A 17,881-nucleotide genomic window follows, 5' to 3' on the forward strand; every position below is an offset into this window, starting at 1 on the left:
GGAAATGAACTGACCAGACAAGTCATTGCAACTGGTGGGCGATTCAGGGATTTGAAGTACTGTGACCTCTGAAGGTTGTGATGAGCTTCCCCACATTCATCAAGTATATCTTTATCCCCCTCTAGTGGATGGACCACATAAGGAGTGTTCATGAGTTTGCTATTGCCTCTGAGCTAATGGACTGGGTCCTTTAGCTCAGACAATAGTGGTTCATGCATTCAGATTGAGCGATCTTGGTTTCAATCCTCACAGATGAACCGACCACAGGTGTTGTTACAGAAACAATATTGGAACCATTAATAGTGATAGAAACTTGGAAAACCATGCACTCTTTGGAAAGAACAGCAGGGTACTGTAGGCTCCCTGTAGAGAGCCAATGACTTTGCATTAACTTTATAATTTCTGCGTTGAATCTGAATTTCCTTCTGAACTACTTGGGGACCTTCAAATCCAATGTTGCTCTGTGAGTCCTGTCCTCTTGAGAACATTGGAGAATATTGAGTACATTACCTTTTAGCATTTGAAAGATAGAACAGGCTCTGTTGCCCCTATTTGGAGACAATGACAGATGACTTCTTGTGTAATCTGGCACATCAGTTAATCTTTGGATTTTGGGGGCTTGATGAATATGTTCCTGGAAAGAGTTCGTTCAACTCAGTATCCATTCAGAATTAATTCTATAACCTAACCTGTTTAACGAAGATCAATAGTGTGTAAAGTTTTTGGGGTCTTCCTCCTATTTTGTCCTGGGCCTTATACATGTGGACCAAAGAGTCTGGCCATTATTCTTAGAGGTGGAAGAAGGCATAGAGGTAAATTCAGATTTGCGTCTCCTGATATGTCTCATACCAGCTATTGTCCATCATCCACCTCTATTATCATCTATCTCTGTAGAAGTCAGAATCTCTTCTTTGATAGCAGGATGACTAGCCCAAAGGGCTGCCTGTTTCTACTATCAGGACAAAATTCCCTTCTGTTCTATCTCATAGAAGGAAGAGATTTCTTACCTTTGCCAGAAATTTCCACCACTACTTTATCACCACTCCCCAAAGAACTTCACTTTGAAAATATTGAGGTACCCATCAGTTTGTTTTGTAAATCTCTTCCTGATGCTCTTAAACTAATCCGTGTATGTGTGTAAGGGTATGGATTCACCCCTGCGGCACCCCCTACTGGTTGCTTTGGGGAATCAGCTCGTCCAGCGTCTGGAGCGCTCTCTGCAGGCCGGTGATCCGCCTGTCCTCTTCTGGCGCCCGTGTCCCTCCCAGGACCCAGTGCCCCTATTACTGGGATGCTGCCCCTTGGCAGTACCCTACAGATCTGGGTCTTCCCTCCCTGGGGAACCCCCACCCACTATTCCCACCTTGCCTCAGTACTAGGCCACTGCCAGTCACCAACTAGCCCCCGCCCCCTGGGGCAGACTGCAGTATAGGCCACTCATCACTGGCAAGGGGGGTTTGGACCTGCTGCCTTGGCCTAGCCCTGGGCTGTCCTCTACAACCCCCAGTACCTGTTGGCCTTATACTAGGCTGCAGCCTGGGGCTTTCCAGGCTGGAACTCCCCAGCTCCTCAGCCTTTCCCCAGCCCTGCTCCACTCAGGTACCCTAGCTCTAGATCCCTGCAGCGAGACCCTTCTCTCTCTAAAGGCAGAGAGAGACTCGGCAGAGCTCCTGGCTCCCTGCCTTTATAGGGCCTGCTGAGTCTGTTTGGGGCGTGGCCCCAGCTGCAGCCACTTCCCACAATCAGCTCAGCCTTCATGCTGCCTGCTCCCTGGGCTATCTCAGGCCCTTCCAGGCAGGAGCAGGTGTCCACCCTGCTACAATGTGTGATGGTGTTTAAAGTCATGGATCTCTCAGAAAATCTTGAGTAGCTAAGGAGGCATCTGCAGCAAAGGATGAAGCAAGGGAACAAACAATTCTTGTAGAACTGGGAAGAGTTTTTTGTCTTTGGCTGGTGGTTAATCAGTTAGGTTATTTGTCCAATACTGAGAGGGGCCTTCAGTAGCACGTAACTAGGGCAGAAGCTGTCAGCATTGCACAGGAAGCCCCAGAATTTTTCCTCAGAAAGTCCTCAATCCTTTTGTCCATAGCTATGAAGTCCTCCTCTGATGGAATCAGTGTTTCCATAAAAAGTGCAGCAACAACTACATCCACTTTTGAACATTTAAAGTATTTGGATTATGTTTTGGAAAAGAGTAAAATATTGGTATGTGATCATTAAAGTGCCTGGACTGATTAGAAAACTCTCATTCCAAATTAGCTGTATCTAAGGGCTTGTTTTCACTACTGGGGTATGTTAACCTAAGTTACACTACTCCAGCTACATTATTCACGTAGCTGGAGTTGACGTAGCTTAGGTCGAATTATCTGAGTGTCTTCACTGTGCTGTATCAATGGGAGAGCAACTTACCTAAATCTTCTTGGGGAGCTAGAGTACCGGGGTCGACCTCCCCGTAGTGAAGACAAGCCCTGAGATTCTTTCTCAGAGGAATACACATTATTCCTTTTGTCCATTGAGAAAATACTATGTTATCATTTCACTAGCTCTGTGAGCAGGATTTTCCTCAGGTTTGTCCAATTGTGGGACAATGTCCATTGATTCTTCTTTGAGTGCTTGTTCATGTCAATTCCAATCAGGTGTTTGCGTGCCGCATGCACGACAGCCGGAAGATATTCCCCTAGCAATATCCATAGGATCTGCCTGGGCACCCGCTGGAGTTGCGCCTTCATGGCGCCCAATATAGAGCCCTACCAACCTGACCCCCCTCAGTTCCATTTTACCGCCTGTGACGTCTAGCTGGAACTCCCCGTTGCTCTTGCCTCGGCAAGCGCATGTTAGCAGTGTTCATGTATATAGTTAGTGTTAGATAGTGTAGTAGTTCTTTTTTTCATTCGGGGGGGTCCTCCCCCCCCTTTGTTTTTCCCTGGTACCGGGTTATGCCTCGGTCTCCTGGTTTTAAACGGTGCTTGGACTGTGGCAGGTTTATGCTGAAAAGTAACCCGCACACTTCGTGCTTGAAGTGTCTCGGCGAGAGGAATCTTAGAGACAGGTGCAAAATCTGTAGAAGTTTTTGTCTCAGGGCTCCTAAAGACAGGGAGCAGCGCCTCCAAGTATTGTTTATGGAGGCAGCACTTTGGCGTCAGACAGAGCCGGGCATGGCGGATCCGACTTCAAGTGCCACATCCTCAGCGTGCAGTGCTCCGGCACCATCCATGCATGAGCTGCTGCCAAGGAAGGACTCTGCTAGAGACCTCGGCACTGCCATGGCTCCGCCCACACCCAGATATCGGTGAGGCACCAGTCGCACTCCCCAGTGTCCCACAAACAGAAAAAGACCAACAGAGGGCACTCCCCAGCCAGGTTTAAAGACCAGCTGGCCAATAAACCCCTATCTGGCACCCATTCGGTAGGGATTCTGTTGATTTCTGCCCCAGGATGGATCCAGTCGAGTCCAGACCCGCACCGCTCATCAGCGTGCCACCACGAAGACCTACAGCTCTCCTCCACCCCAGAGGCATTCCAGGCAGCAGTGGACCTTTTGGCGCGCCCTCACCTCCTAGGCAAGAGAGATCGCCAGCACCGGTTCCGGGCCCAGTACATTCCATGGGCAAACCGGCGATGATGTCGGCCATAAAACCACCATCCCTGTCGCATCAGCTTGCGGCATCGATGACCCGTGTGGGTGAACCACTCTCTGGCACCAAGCAGCTCCGCTCCTCTGTGGTCATCACAGTCTGAGACCTCGGAGTCGGAAGCGGAGTCATCGCGCTCTAGTAGGAGCAGAAGATCCTGCTTCCGCCGTGACTGACAGCCCTACCCGGCACCGTGGCCTGGCCAATGGCAGGCTCCTCAGTGGCCCTTCTGGACACCCTGCGCCTATTGCTGGAGTGGCATCAGTGGCCTCAGCTTCTTTCGGGCAGACGCATACATCCTCCGCACCGGGCATCCCGGTGGGGATCCATCCACCGACATCAATGGTCTTGGCTCCGATGGCACCTTTGATGACCGTGGCACCAATCATGCCACTGGTGCTGATGGCACCGGTTGCCGCTCCACCCTCGGCACTGATACCAGCACCGGCCGCGGCACTAGCCACAGTTCAGCTACTCCTTGCCCCAGAGGGCTGAGGGCAGGGAAGAGACCCGGCCACCATGTCATCTTCCTTGTTACCGGATGAAGCGTTGGCAGGTTCCTCAACCACTCTGGCCTCAGTGAACAAATGGGTCCTTCAGCAGCTGCTGAGATGGGTGGCCCAGAACCTTAATATCAAGACTGAGGAGGTGGTGGAGGAGGTTGATCCGATGGTCAACATCCTCTCCCCCCCCCCCCCCCCTTGGGCCATCCCGCATCGCACTGCCAGTGATTAAAACGATCAGCGATGCCACTAAGAATCTGTAGCAGACCCTGTCCTCATTGCCTCTGATCGCGAAAAGGCACGAGCAGAGATACTTTGTTCCCTTTAGAGAATACGAGCATTTGTGTACTCACCCCCCGCCGGACTCCCTGGTAGGGGACGCAGCTAACCAGCGCAAGCACCAGGGCTACCAGGGACCCTCTCCCAAGAACCACAAGGCCAAAAAAATGGACCTCTTTGGACCTCCTTATACTCTGGGGAGGGGGGGTTGCAGCTTCGTATCGCTAACCACCAGGCGGAGGTTAGCAGATACAACTTATAATACTCATGGCTCAATGGAAATATTCACAGAGCTCCTGCCTACAGGCTCCCATGTGGAGTTTTCTGCGCTTGTAGAGGAAGGCAAATTGATTTCCTGCACATCCCTGCAGGCAGCCTTGGATGCAGCAGATGCCGCCTCTCACACCATTGCTTCAGGGGTGGCTATGAGAAGAAGTTCCTGGCTTCAGGTCTCAGGCCTATCGTACAAGGTGAAGCAGACAATTTAGGATCTCCCCTTCGAGGGCCAGTCTCTGTTTTCAGAAAAGACTGACTCCCGTCTGCATAGCCTCAAGGACTCTCAGGCCATCCTGAAATCCTTGGGCCGCCACACGCCTGCGACCCAAAGGAGGCACTTCAGACCTCCCTAACCCCCACCAATACAGAGACTGGATCCTCCCCGCCTTACCTTTTCGTTCTGTTTATCCCTGTACTTTCACGCGTACTTTCATGTAGCAATCACTTTGTCCCACAGAAAATACCTCGGTCTGTCAGCGGTGCCTCGTGTATTCACCAAATGCATGACAGTCGTGGGCGTGTTTCTGTACAGGCACCAAGTACAGGTGTTCCCGTACCTTGACGACTGGCTGATCAAGGGCCGCTCCAGGCCTCCAGTGGAGGCGCAAGTCGAATTCATCATAGCGACGTTAGACGAGCTGGGCCTTCTCCTCAACAGGGGGAAGACGACTCTATCCCCCCTTCAGCGGATAGAGTTCATAGGGGTGGTTCTGGACTCAACCCAGGCTAGGGTGTACCTGCAGGAGACAAGGTTCCGGGCCATGGACGACCATTATTCGGAATCTCAGGCAGTTTCCAACCACCACAGCACAAAATTGCCTAAGACTCCTCGGACACATGGCCGCCTGCACCTACGTGGTGCAACACGCCAGGCTCAGGCTTCGGCCTCTCCAGTTATGGCCAGTCTCTGTGTGTCGGCCAGTTCAAGACAGTTTGGACAGCATAGTGACTCTGCCTCACCCGGTCCTTGACTCCCTTCTGTGGTGGCTCTCTTGTTGGTGATGGACGCATCAGACTTGGGCTGGGAAGTGCATTTGGGAGACCTCAGGACACAAGGCCTCTGGTTTCGGCGGATCTGGCTTTCCACATCAATGTCAGAGAGCTGAGAGCGTTGCGCCTGGTGTGCCAGACTTTCCAAGCCCACCTAACAGGGAGTTGTGTATCAGTTATGACAGACAACACCACAGCGATGTTTTATATCAACAAATGGAGGTGCACGCTCCTCTCCCCTGTGCCAGGAGGCCCTCATGCTGTGGGACTTCTGTGTAGAGCATTTGATTAATCTGCAAGCATCGTACCTCCCTGGAGTACAGAATGAGTTGGCGAACTACCTCAGCAGGTCATTCCACAGCCACGAGTGGTCCCTGCGCCCGTATGTCACAAACTCCATCTTCCAACAGTGGGGGTTTCTCCAGATAGACCTGTTCGCCAGCAGTTTTGCTCCTTACACAACCACAGTTCGGACTCCTCTAGTGGATGCATTCCTCTTCCTGTGCGGAGACCATCTCCTTTATGTGTTCCCATCCCACTCATTCACAAGCTGTTCCTCAAAATAAGGAGGGAACAAGCTTCGATGATACTGGTAGCTCCAGCCTGGTCCTGACAACGCTGGTACACATTGCTCCTGGAAACATTCGTGGAAGCCCCAGTCACCTTGCCGCTCTTCTTGGACTTAATAACTCAGGACCATGGCCACCTTCAGCACCCGAACCTCGAGTCGTTGCACCTTATGGCATGGAAGCTCCATGGCTGAACCCGATGGAGCTGGCCTGCTCGGACCAGGTTAGACAATCCTCCTTGGCAGTAGAAAACCCTTCACCAGGGCGACCTACCTTGCCAAGTGGAAGCGATTTTCAATCTGGGTGGCGCAGCATCATTCATCTCCAACGCTCACCACTTCTCCTTATATTGGACTACTTCCTCCACCTCAAGCAGCAAGGTCTGTCCATGTCTTCAATAAAGGTTCACCCAGCCACCATTTCAGCCTTCCATCCAGGTACAGACGGCCAGTCGGTCTTCGCCAACCCTATGGTCAGTCGTTTTCTGAAAGGTCTCAACAGGCTATAGCCACAGGTCAGGCAACCGATCCTGGCTTGGGACCTCAACCTGGTCCTTTCCAGACTCATGGGACCACCCTTTGAACCTTTGGTGAAGTACTCCCTGCTCTATCTCTCATACAAGGTAGCGTTTCTGGCAGCGATAACCTCAGCCAGGAGGGTGTCTGAGCTCAAGGCCCTGACATCAGAGCCTTGCACTGTGTTCCATAAGGACAAGGTCCAGCTCAGACCTTACCCGGCTTTCCTCGCGAAGGTTGTCTCCCAATTTCACATCAACCAGCACATCTTCCTCCCAGTATTCTATCCTAAGCCTCACTCGAGCGGCAGGGAGCAAAGGCTTCACACAGTGGATGTCTGAAGAGTGCTAGCCTTCTACATTGAGAGGATGAAGCCGTTCCGAAAGTCTGTCCAGTTGTTCGTGGCAGTGGTGGATAGAATGAAAGGTCTTCCCATCTCTTCTCAATGGATTTCTTCCTGGATCACGTCCTGCTGCTACAACCTGGCACGGGTGCCTGCTCCTCCGATCACTGCGCACTCCACCAGGGCTCAGGCCTCTTCAACGCTGTTCCTGGCACAGGTTCCCCCGCAGGAAATATACAGGGGGCGACATGGTCCTCCATACACACTTTCACCACACACTATGCAATCACGCAGCAGGCCAGAGACGATGCAGCCTTTGGAAGAGTGGTGCCCCAATCAGTGGAAACTTCAACCCCGCCTTCTGAATTTGGGCTTGGGAGTCACCTGATTGGAATCGACGTGAACAAGCACTCAAAGAAGAAAAAACGGTTACTCACCTTCTCATAACTGTTGTTTTTCGAGATGTGTTGTTCGTATCCATTCCAATACCCATCCTCCTTCCCCACTGTTGGAGTAGCCAGCAAGAAGGAACTGAGTGGGGGTCGGGTTGGCAGGGCCCTATATTGGGCACCATGAAGGCGCTACTCCAGGGAGTGCCCAGGCCGACCCTACGGATACTGATGGGGAAAAAAATCTTCCGTTTGTCATGCATACGGCGCACGCACAGCTGATTGAAATGGACATGAACAACACATCTCGAAGAACAACAGTTACGAGAAGGTGAATAACCATTTTATTCAGAACTCTCCATAACTTAGAATCATAAAATTGATGGGAAAAAGTCTATCATGAGCTGCTTCTTCTTCAGGCCCTTCCTCAGGAAGCTCCTGTTCTTCCAGCCAAGAGGTAATAGAGGAATGGGAACATTTACCTTCTTCATTCTTTGATTTTTTTTTTGTATGAAAACCCTCGTTTTATCTTTTCACCTGTTATCAAAAAAGAGTCATATATGGAGGAGAAGGAAGGGTCAGGTAATGGAAAACAAGTGAAGGTTTTCATCAAATCTTTGAAACTCTGAATAGGCTCCAGTAAAGATCACTTAGTTCTCAGATGAGTAATATAGTGTGCCTTGGATCATCAGAATCACTAAGAATGGATTATTACTCTTTTTTGGTATGCTTATTTGTTTGCATGTATGTCAAGGTGGTTTGAAGGATTGGATGAGGAGGATGATACAAAAATAATTTGGATATTTGTGATCCGTAGATAGAGCCTGGACTTCAACAGGAAGTTGTCCATATACGTGGATGGTGGGTGGGATGTTGATTTAGGGAGAAAGAGGAAATTGAGTTAAGGACCCCAGAACAAATGGAGGATCAAAGGCCATGAACCACTGTCTAATGAGAGGCGAAAGAGTACAGTATCCAGTTAAAATTTCAGCACAGTGGGTTGGATTCATGAGGGAATAGCTTCCCAAGGGCATGAGGCAGAGGAGTGGGGAACATGCTGACTTGTCATTGGAACTGGTCCTCATAGGCTACTGGCTTCCTCAGGTAAAGCAGCTGATACAACCAGGACATCTGCTGCAGAAGCTGATGAAGAGCTCCTGTGGGGCAGCATGGTTGAGACGAGGCTCTTGTTTTTCTTAGTTACATCAGCTAGTGTGGCTTTTTTCTGTGGGCTCAGTGGGATTGGGACCACATTTCTGACTTGAAGCTATGGCTTCTGTCTGCCCCCTTGCTTGTGGATCTTTAGTTTCCTGCTTGTGTTAGCACTGAGATGGGTGAACGCAAGGACATGGTATTGGTGGCATACGAAGAGTACAATGACTCCTCAAGGTATATCTGAAACAGGTGTTGTGTATTGGAGGCACAAGGCTTCTTATCTCTTTTGGACTTCCGAGATGCATCTAAGGTGCCTTTAGGAGAAGTCCTCATGTTCAATAGTGTCAATTTGTATTTTTAATTAGTACATTTAGTAAAATCTTCTCATTATTACCCACTACAAAATGCACAATTTCTGTTTTCTCATGCTGAGATAAGAGGCAGTCAGGATTATCTTGGAGAAGCAGAACAATTCTGGACCTTAGCGAAAAGAGGAGAATGTACCTGCTGTATGACAGACTGGACCTGCCTCTGATATTAGCAGAGAGGAAGGAAAACTGACTGTTGCATTGCCAGACATACCCAAAGTAGGGGAAATATAATTTAGAGGCAGAAATAAAACAGCACTTGCCGTTTTACAGACATGAAAATTGCACTAATAATTTTTTAGAGAGATGTGAGATTTGAGTCCTGACACCACTCCTCCCCTTGTAATAATATTAAGTACTATAAACATCTTTTCAATGTTGTGATCATACTGTGTAACAGGTTATATTTAATTTATCTGTTTGGGTACCTCTCAGACATTCCCAAGTGGCTTTTCAAATATTTTCCAGTACACCTCCTCTGTGTTACGGTTGTACAGAATTATATTACAGAGGCTATTAGGAAGGCCAGTCTGCCTTACTTTTTTGCTCAGCTAGTTGCATCTTTTGATGTCATAAACCCAGCCTTAGCCACAACAGCCTCCTCCCTCCACTTATTTTAGTAAACAGTATGTAGCTCTGTATTGTAGCTGCTGACAGCCTTGATTTGCTGTTTTCTTGCTCTCAAGGATGTGCATTGTTTTGTCAGTCATCTCCTTTATCTTTCCTCCTTACCTAGACTGGCAAACTCCAGAAGTGATCTCCTGGTACTGATCCTTGATAAATGAGGCTGTTGTGACCTGATTTCCCCCCCCCCCCCTTTTTCCCTTTTTTTTTAAATTACCCATATGATGATAATTACTGACAACTGCATGAAGCCACCACAGGGTGAATAGCATGGCTGGGCAGATAAATGAAATGGCACACACATTTCCATTTAATACCTTATGAGTCAGTGTGATAAAATGTTTTGAAATATACAGCAGTATTCTAGCGTACATTACATTTTCAGCCAGTGTTAATCTTTGTTCAGTAAATTTAGCATTTATTTGTTCTATGTTAATGGTTGCTTTGTGTTTCTTTTTAAAGACAAACTTAAATATTGCATTTTAACTTTTAGTTCCTAAACTGAATGGGTGAAAAGTTATGAAGAAAAATTGTGCATGTTTTTTTAATATGTTGTCCTAATACCAAATTGTTTTCCACACCTTTTTCTGAAGTGAGAGATTGTCCCGTCTCCTGGATCTAACAAAATAACTAATGTCAGACAAATTTTTGAACCATCAATGAGAGGGTTTTTTACATGCCTTATGTGAGAATTTATCTAACTAAGTAGATAGTTTATACTATTAGCAGAAGAATGTTCTTGCTTACCAGCATTAGTTTTGTTCAGTTTCCAACTAAACTAAATGTGGTTTTTCCCTTCAGTTAGCAGAAATTGAAAGAAAGAAAACATGTAAGAGTTGGCGTCATCCACTAAGTAAACCCCCGGCCAGATCTCCTATGACCCTCGTTAAACAGCAGGCAGTAAGTGATGAAGGTGAGCATGGTTTTAATGTGTTTCTCTAATTATATCTGTCTGTCTTTATAAACCTGTATACATATATATTTTAACTATGACAAAAGTGCTGAAGATAACAGTATTTTGACTGTGTGGGAAATCTTCTAAGGGTTGCAGAATAATTCCATTGAAAAGCTTTCAGCATGCTTGCTGAATTTATGGGTTCTTTCTTTCTTTTTCCCCTTCCCCATTTTCACTTAAATTCTCCTAAACATATTAGAACTGTCTTGTAAGAAGCTCAGAACAGTATGAAGTCCTTTAAAGTGCTGTGTGTGGGATGAAGACACTTTCTGTAGCCAGATCTCCTTTGTTGGATTTCACAGCAATTGGTTTTAGCAGCAAACTTTACATCTTATTGTAGGAAGGCAAGTGTAGCTATGACATACCATTTCTAGATCTTCAGAACATCAATCCTGCTTGTTAACTGTACCTCATTGGACTTTTTTTTTTTTTTTGCATTGTGATTCCATTGTTTTATAGACATCCATTTGGAGCCTTGAAAAGCGGTTCTGGTAAAAGGCATCTGTAGTCTTGATTCATGAAAGAGACCACAGATGTTCCAAAACATCAGAATGGTTACTGGCAGTCTTTATTAGACCTTGAATTCTGGCCCCACAATTGGTTAAAAATATAAAGGGAAACAATTAAATAGACTGCTCTCTCTAGGTTTGACAAAGCCATTTTACTGTATCTATTGAAAATGGAGAGCTACTGAGCATATCCCACATACATTCCTTATTTTACTCCTGAGGGCATTCTGCGCCAAAAAAATAAAAATTCTGTGAACAATATTTTAAAATTCTGCACGTTTTATTTGCCAATAAATAAATACAGAGGCTCTAGCATGGTAGTGGGGAGCACAGGCCACTGGCTACACGAAGGTGGGAGAATCACCCTGTAGCCCCCACCACCGGGACATGGACTTAGCGGTAAGGCTGCACCCGAACCTGGCAGTGCACAAGGTCTGGGGCTGCCCCAGAAACACCCTGGGGCCCTGCCCCTCTGTTCCAGATGCATCAGGTATGGGGCGAGCAGGCAGAATCCAAGTGTGGAGGGGCTGTGTAGGGGGATCCAGGTGTGGGGTTAGAGGATTCTGTGTTGGACAATCTGGGTGCAGACAGCTCAGTGTGTGTGGGGGTCTAAAGTGTGGGAGGATCTAGATGCACAGAGGCTCGTTGGACGGGGGGAGGTTCCAGGTGCAGGGACAATGGGACTCTGCAGGGGCTTCCAGGTGAAGGTGGTTGCAGTTCAGCGGAGGGGTCTGGGTCTAGGGGTCTCGGGGCGGGTGGGGGGAGTCTGGGTGCTGGAGGCGTGGGGCTTGGTGGGGTGGTGTCTGGGTGCAGCTAGCTGAGGGTCAGTGCCATGGGGGTCTGGTTGTGCCTGCTCAGGGTGATGCAGGGGGTGAGGCATCAGGGTGGGGGTTTGAGTGCAGGGAGCTCTGGGGGTGATCTGGATGCAGGGGTGGAGTCTGGAGGCAGGGGTCTACAGGTGCTGGGGTTGAGGTTCACTGGGGTGGGGTTTGGGTATGGAGGGCTAGGAGGATTCTGGATGTACCGGGTGAGGCTTGGCAGGGGTGTCTGGGTATGGGAGGTCTGGATGCACGGGGATTGGGTGGATGGGGAGCAGCTCCCTGTACAGTGACCCCTCCCACCACAGCTGAGGAGCGATGGGCAGGAAGCAGGGGAGGATGATGAGCTTCCTGCAGCTGTGTGAAGTTTCTGGGGGTGGGTCTGAAACAGCCCCAGCCACTCCTTGCAGGGGAGGAAGAAGCCTCATCCTCCCCTGCCTCCAACCCAGCTGGGACTAGTAGCTGATCCCGCCTTAGTGTTAGGAGCCACTGGCTGAGGTGTCCCCAGCCCCACTGTGATTTACCTCTCCGCTGGCTGTTCTGAGTGTCTGAAACAATGTACCCGTGCTGCTAGGGAGTAGTGCGGCGTGACTGCTCTTGCAGCTTCTCTTTGCTTCCTGTCAGAAAGTCATTTTTCTGTGGGGAAGCAAAGAAATCTGCAGGAGACATGAATTCAGTGCATGTGCAGTGGTGCAATATTTCCCCAGGAGTATCATTTATACCATTCGTATAGTTATACCAGTAAGTTTCTGTAACTGGCAAAGTTCAAGATTTTAACAACCAGGGATCAGATTCTCAGCATAGCTGAAAAGACTGGCATAAATGTAGGCCAACTAAAAGCAAAAATAGCCCTTAATGAAATTTTAAAGCTACCCAGGACTGCCTCCCTATCCTCATTTCTGACACAATTCCTCCTCTGTGGGGGAATCATCATCAGCAGCATTAAGGTAGCTTTCTGCTTGCTTTGGTGGTGCACAAAGGAGATGGTTTCAGGGCAAAGAATCTGGCTCCTAAATTTACATTTAAGCAATTAAATAATTTTCAAAAACACTGAGCATAGAGCAGCTCCCATTGACTGCCAGGAGAGCTGCTATGTACTCAGCACTTCTGAAATGTAGTCCAGTCGCTTAGATGCCTAAATAAGGAGCCTAATATTATGCACTCCAATCTTTCCACAATATTAAAACTGTGCACTGTAAAGCTAGATACCACCATAGACTGGACAGTTTTTTAATAGATCCAAACAGAATTGGGTTTCTCCCATAATATTTCAATCTGAGGGGGTTGTGAAAAAATAGTAAGGTCAAAATGATATAGTACAGCCATCAAGCTATTCAGTATGCCAGCTTCACTCATGTATAAGGTGCTTTTGCTTTCCTTAACTGTTATGAGCAATGGTGTGTGTGTGTGTGTGTGTGTGTGTGTGTGTGTGTGCGCGCGCGCGCAGGGCTGGTGCAAGGATATTTTGCACCCTAGGCCCCTTGCGCCTCCCCTCCCCTCCCCCCGGAGCATCGCTTATTATAAACTTTCAAAAATGAACACAGTGGAGTCACATCTTACGCGGGGGTTAGGTTCTAAGATCAGCGAGTAAGAGGAAAATTACCATAAAGTACAGTACACACAGTATACAATAGAACAGGAGTTCCGTTCACGCAGGAGCCGGCGGACGGAACCCCAGACCCTGGCCCCACTCAGCCCACTGCCAGCAAGGGTCCCAGGGCCGGCGGCTGGGACCTCAGCCCCCTGCCAGACAGGGTCATAAGAACATGAGAGGGGCCGTACTGGATCAGACCAAAGGTCCATCTAGCCCAGTATCCTGTCTACCGACAGTGGCCGATGCCAGATGCCCCAGAGGGAGTGAACCTAACAGGCAATGATCAAGTGATCTCTCTCCTGCCATCCATCTCCACCCTCTGACAGACAGAGGCTAGGGACACCATTCCTTACCCGTCCCAGCCGGCGGCTCCGCTCAGCCTCCTGCCGGCCTGGGTGAACGGAACCCCAGGCCGGCAGCGGGCTCAGCGGTGGCTGGGACCTGCAGCCTGCCATTTAAAAAAAAAAAATCGGCTCGTGTGCCACCTTTGGCACATGTGCCATAGGTTGAGGACTCCTGTTCTAGTGTATACTGTGTGTACTGTACTTTATGGTAATTTTCACTATACACAATTTTTTTCTTACGCGCTGACCTTAGAACCTAACCCCTGCATAAGATGGGACTCCACTGTAGTGTACAAAAAAAATGTTGTGCACCGCTTTTTGGTGCCCCCAAATCTTGGCGCCCTAGGCGGCTGCCTAGTTCGCCTAGTGGTTACACCGGCCGTGTGTGTGTGTAAATATACTAAAAAGCAGCCCTCATCCCCCAATAAAAACTCCAAACACCACCACCCAAGGGCAGTGCTTTTTCTTATTTCCTCAACTCTTGGGTCACTGCACTTTCCTTTTCTCAAAGCCTGCAAACAGTAGCATACGTTTCATTTTCATAGCTTGAACCTTGTGGCACATTCAAATTCAGTTTTTCACTCAAGAGCATCAAGCAGTATTTTGCATCCTTTCAGGAGATGTAACTTACGTAATTAGGGAACAGTTTAGATCTGACATTCATACACTGTGTGATGACATCCATTTAAAAATATTTTAAAAAACGGCAAAAGTTCTCTCTTCTGTTAAATGGAGAATAAAGGCCTTCGTTTTTATCCCATCATAATTTTAAGTTTCACTGCATGTTTTTTTTTTCCAAAAATGTAGGATTAATATTTATGTTAAAGCCCTAAGTTACAAAGGAAATTTGATCTTCTTATGTGGCATATTTGGTAAGTAGTGCTAAAAGAAGCCTCTTTTCTCCTCAGCTACTACAGACTCATCCATAAACAGTTCCTGCAGCTAACTTGATGGTACTGTACTTTCGATTTGAATGACTTATCAGACATCTCTTATTAAAATATCGATCATGGCCTCCTGGGTATGTTTTCAGGGTTGACATGCTAATAAGATATATCACAGTTGAAAGCAGTTTTTATTTCAGGTTTGCAAGCACCAGCTATTAACAGTTGGGAAAATAAACAAAAAAACCCTCTATCTCGGTCAAATTCCTTTGCGTGCGCTTCCAATAACAAAACATTAATTTTAGGGGAAAATACTTGAGAAAAAGTACAGAGCAATTCTGTTGGGTTGTTTGGCTGTATTTTAATAGAAAGGAATATGGAATGTATATCGTCTTTTAACATATAATAGTTTTTTTAAACAGCATATTTTGATGATAGTTTAAAAAAAAATGAGTTAAGGGAGATTGAAAACAACCATATACTTTATTTTAAACAATTTAATTAGCATAGTTAAATTAACATAAGCCCTTCTTTATTTAAATCATTCACCTCTATGACAGCAATTATTTTTGGGACAATAACAAACAGAAATGACAAACTCACAATAGAAACTGATGCAAAGCAAGCAAGGAAGCAATACGGTTCTACTTCCATCACGTTGCATTTCTTTTTCTGCCTTATTTTTGGCATTCATCTAGGTGGCTGCTCTTAGAGGAGCTGGGACTGGCAAATATAGTTCACTTCTGAACTTGCTGACATTGATGGGCTTGAATTTCAGTAGTGCTGAGCGCTGACACCTCCAGTGAAGTCAATGTGAGTGCTGAGCATCTCTAAAATATCAGGTCTCATGTGTTCAGCACAGTGGTGCCAGTTGCTTATTAAATGACGCTACATTTTTTTTTTTTTTAGTTTATGAAAAGTTACTACACTCAAGTGTAGTTTTTGAAGTGTAAATCCAGCAAAGACATGAATTGGTATGTTAAATTCATGTCTACAAAACACTTTGTAAAGGAATGCAAAAGGTTGGACCCTGTAGCGGGGTGGCCACCCACTCCGGCCTTAAAGGGCTTAAAACAGCCCAGGAGAGGGCTGTGACTGGGAAAGGCTGAATGGAGAAGCAGCCTCAGCTGTGGCCATGCACCAATTATAAGAGGGCAGTGGGCAAGGAGCAGACAGGCTCCCTCTAGCTGAGGCGGGAGATGGACCTAGCTGCCTGAGTGCTAAAGGGTACTGGAGTGGAGCAGGGCTGGGGGAAGGCCAAGGGAGCTGGGGAGCTCCGGCCTGGAAACCCCCCAGGCTGCAGCCAATTAGGTACTCGGGTTGCGGGGGGCAGCCCACAGGTAGGCAGAGGCAGCAGGTCCAAACCCCCCTTGCCTATTGTGAGTGGCTTTTACACTGCAGTCTGCCCCAGCGTGTGGGGGCTAGATGGTGACTGGCAATAGGCCACGACTGAGGCAAGGTGGGGATAGAGGGTTGGGGGTTCCCCTGGGTGGGGAGACCCTGAGACTGCAGAGGTATTGCCAAGGGGCAGCACCCCAAAGACCAGGGGCACCAGGTCCTGGGAGGAACACGGGGGCCAGTGGTAGCGGGACACTGGCCTGCAGAGGGCGCTCTGCACTGGAAAGAGCTAATCCCCAGAGCGACCAGCGGGAGGCGCCGCAGGGGTGAGTCCCGCACTGTCACATCCCCCCTGAATGTGTAACTTGCACAGCCTCCGTCTATGAAGGCCTACACCTCCAGACATAAGCTGCAACCGTACAGGCAGCTTAAAAAACTCTTCTGCAGCCATTTTTGTTCTGTTAGATAACACAAATTTAACAGGGCTGGCATGTCTCTTCCAGCGTTATGCATTCAGTCAGCCTCAGCTAAGTGTCACTGAATTGCATGTGGTAATTATAGTTGTTTCCTTGTCCATAAGTCTCCCACCTTATTCTAAACCTAAAATCTCTCATTTGTTTCTTCTTCCTTTTACGTCCGAAAATGTCTGAACAGATCAAATTCACCAAATGCATTACTTCAATTAGCTGTTAAGCATCTTTCTGAACATTAGTGACAGCTTAGACACATGATCCATATCTCTGTAATGTTTGCATGCCTTGAGGGGCTAGATTGAGTGGATTTCAGACAGGGTTACAGTAATTTTACACAAAAAGGGCTTTATTAATTTTATAATTCATTTGGTAAAGTAATTAAAGATTTAAATATGTGGTGGTTTGGAATGAAGTTGCTCTTTTTAAATGAGAGATGATAGTGATTGTGGTGGATGATGGCTCCTTGACTAGAGCTAAAATAAAGCATCAGAAATGAGGATCTCCAGCTTATGGCAAGAGTAATCCACGTTGAGGTGGTCAGATGGCACAAACTTGGCAGTGAATTGCAAAGATTCTGTTGTCTCCATGCTGTCTTCTGCAGCAGGCTGTTAGCCTTCTAGCATCCCTATATCTATTGTCACAGAAGCAGCAGTCTAACAGCAGGTCACGTGTCTCCTGGCTTTTAGCTCCCCTCCCGTTTCTCTCTTGAACAGGAAAATTATCTTTCTGGTGACATCATTTGTGTGTGTGTGTGTGTGTGTGTGTGTTGGGGACGGGTGTGAATTGGTACCAGCTAACTACCAGGCACATGTGGCTGTCTTGCTGTGAGAAGGGTGAAACAGTCAGTGGAAATGGTGGGTATTGCTAACAGTCTGAAGAAGTCCCTCCATTGTCCCTTCACCCTCCTCTCTCTCAAGATTGTGATGATCTTGTATGCTAGGTTTCCTGGCTTGGTCAAGATGGAGATGGTTTGTACTTTGGTACCACTCTCATTTCTCTCTGCTCCTTCCAATTGTCTAGTTTCCCGATCTTGTCCTTTTCATTCTGACTTCTCATCATGCATCAATTACAGGCCAGCAGCCACCCAGTTCCTAGCTTTGGTGGGCGAAACCACAACAGAGAGTATAGACTTTGGTGGGAGGAGCTTGCACACAAGATGGAGACTGAATGAGCCACTAAAGGGAAGAGCAATGCTTGCCCCTTTAGCAAAATGAGGCCTCATCAAGAGGCAGCTGGAGTTAGGGGACCTGAATCACAGACACCAAGGCAATGCCAAGGTCACATATATTTAGTGGGAGTACAAGAGCTCTGTTTACAAGGATG

General features: G+C 47.6%; 1 protein-coding gene across 4 annotated transcripts in view; it reads left to right on the top strand.

Moving 5' to 3' along the window:
• KDM4C (lysine demethylase 4C) overlaps positions 1–17,881 on the top strand; it is a 428,281-nt gene that overhangs the window by 252,344 nt on the left and 158,056 nt on the right. For all 4 annotated transcript variants that reach the window (XM_054032415.1, XM_054032416.1, XM_054032418.1 and 1 more), the window contains one exon: positions 10,445–10,556. In XM_054032415.1, coding sequence (XP_053888390.1) covers positions 10,445–10,556 — 112 coding nt within the window. The remainder of the gene's footprint in view (positions 1–10,444; positions 10,557–17,881) is intronic.

The sequence above is a fragment of the Malaclemys terrapin genome, chromosome 6 (assembly GCF_027887155.1).
Source record: "Malaclemys terrapin pileata isolate rMalTer1 chromosome 6, rMalTer1.hap1, whole genome shotgun sequence".
Taxonomy (NCBI): Eukaryota; Metazoa; Chordata; order Testudines; family Emydidae; genus Malaclemys; species Malaclemys terrapin.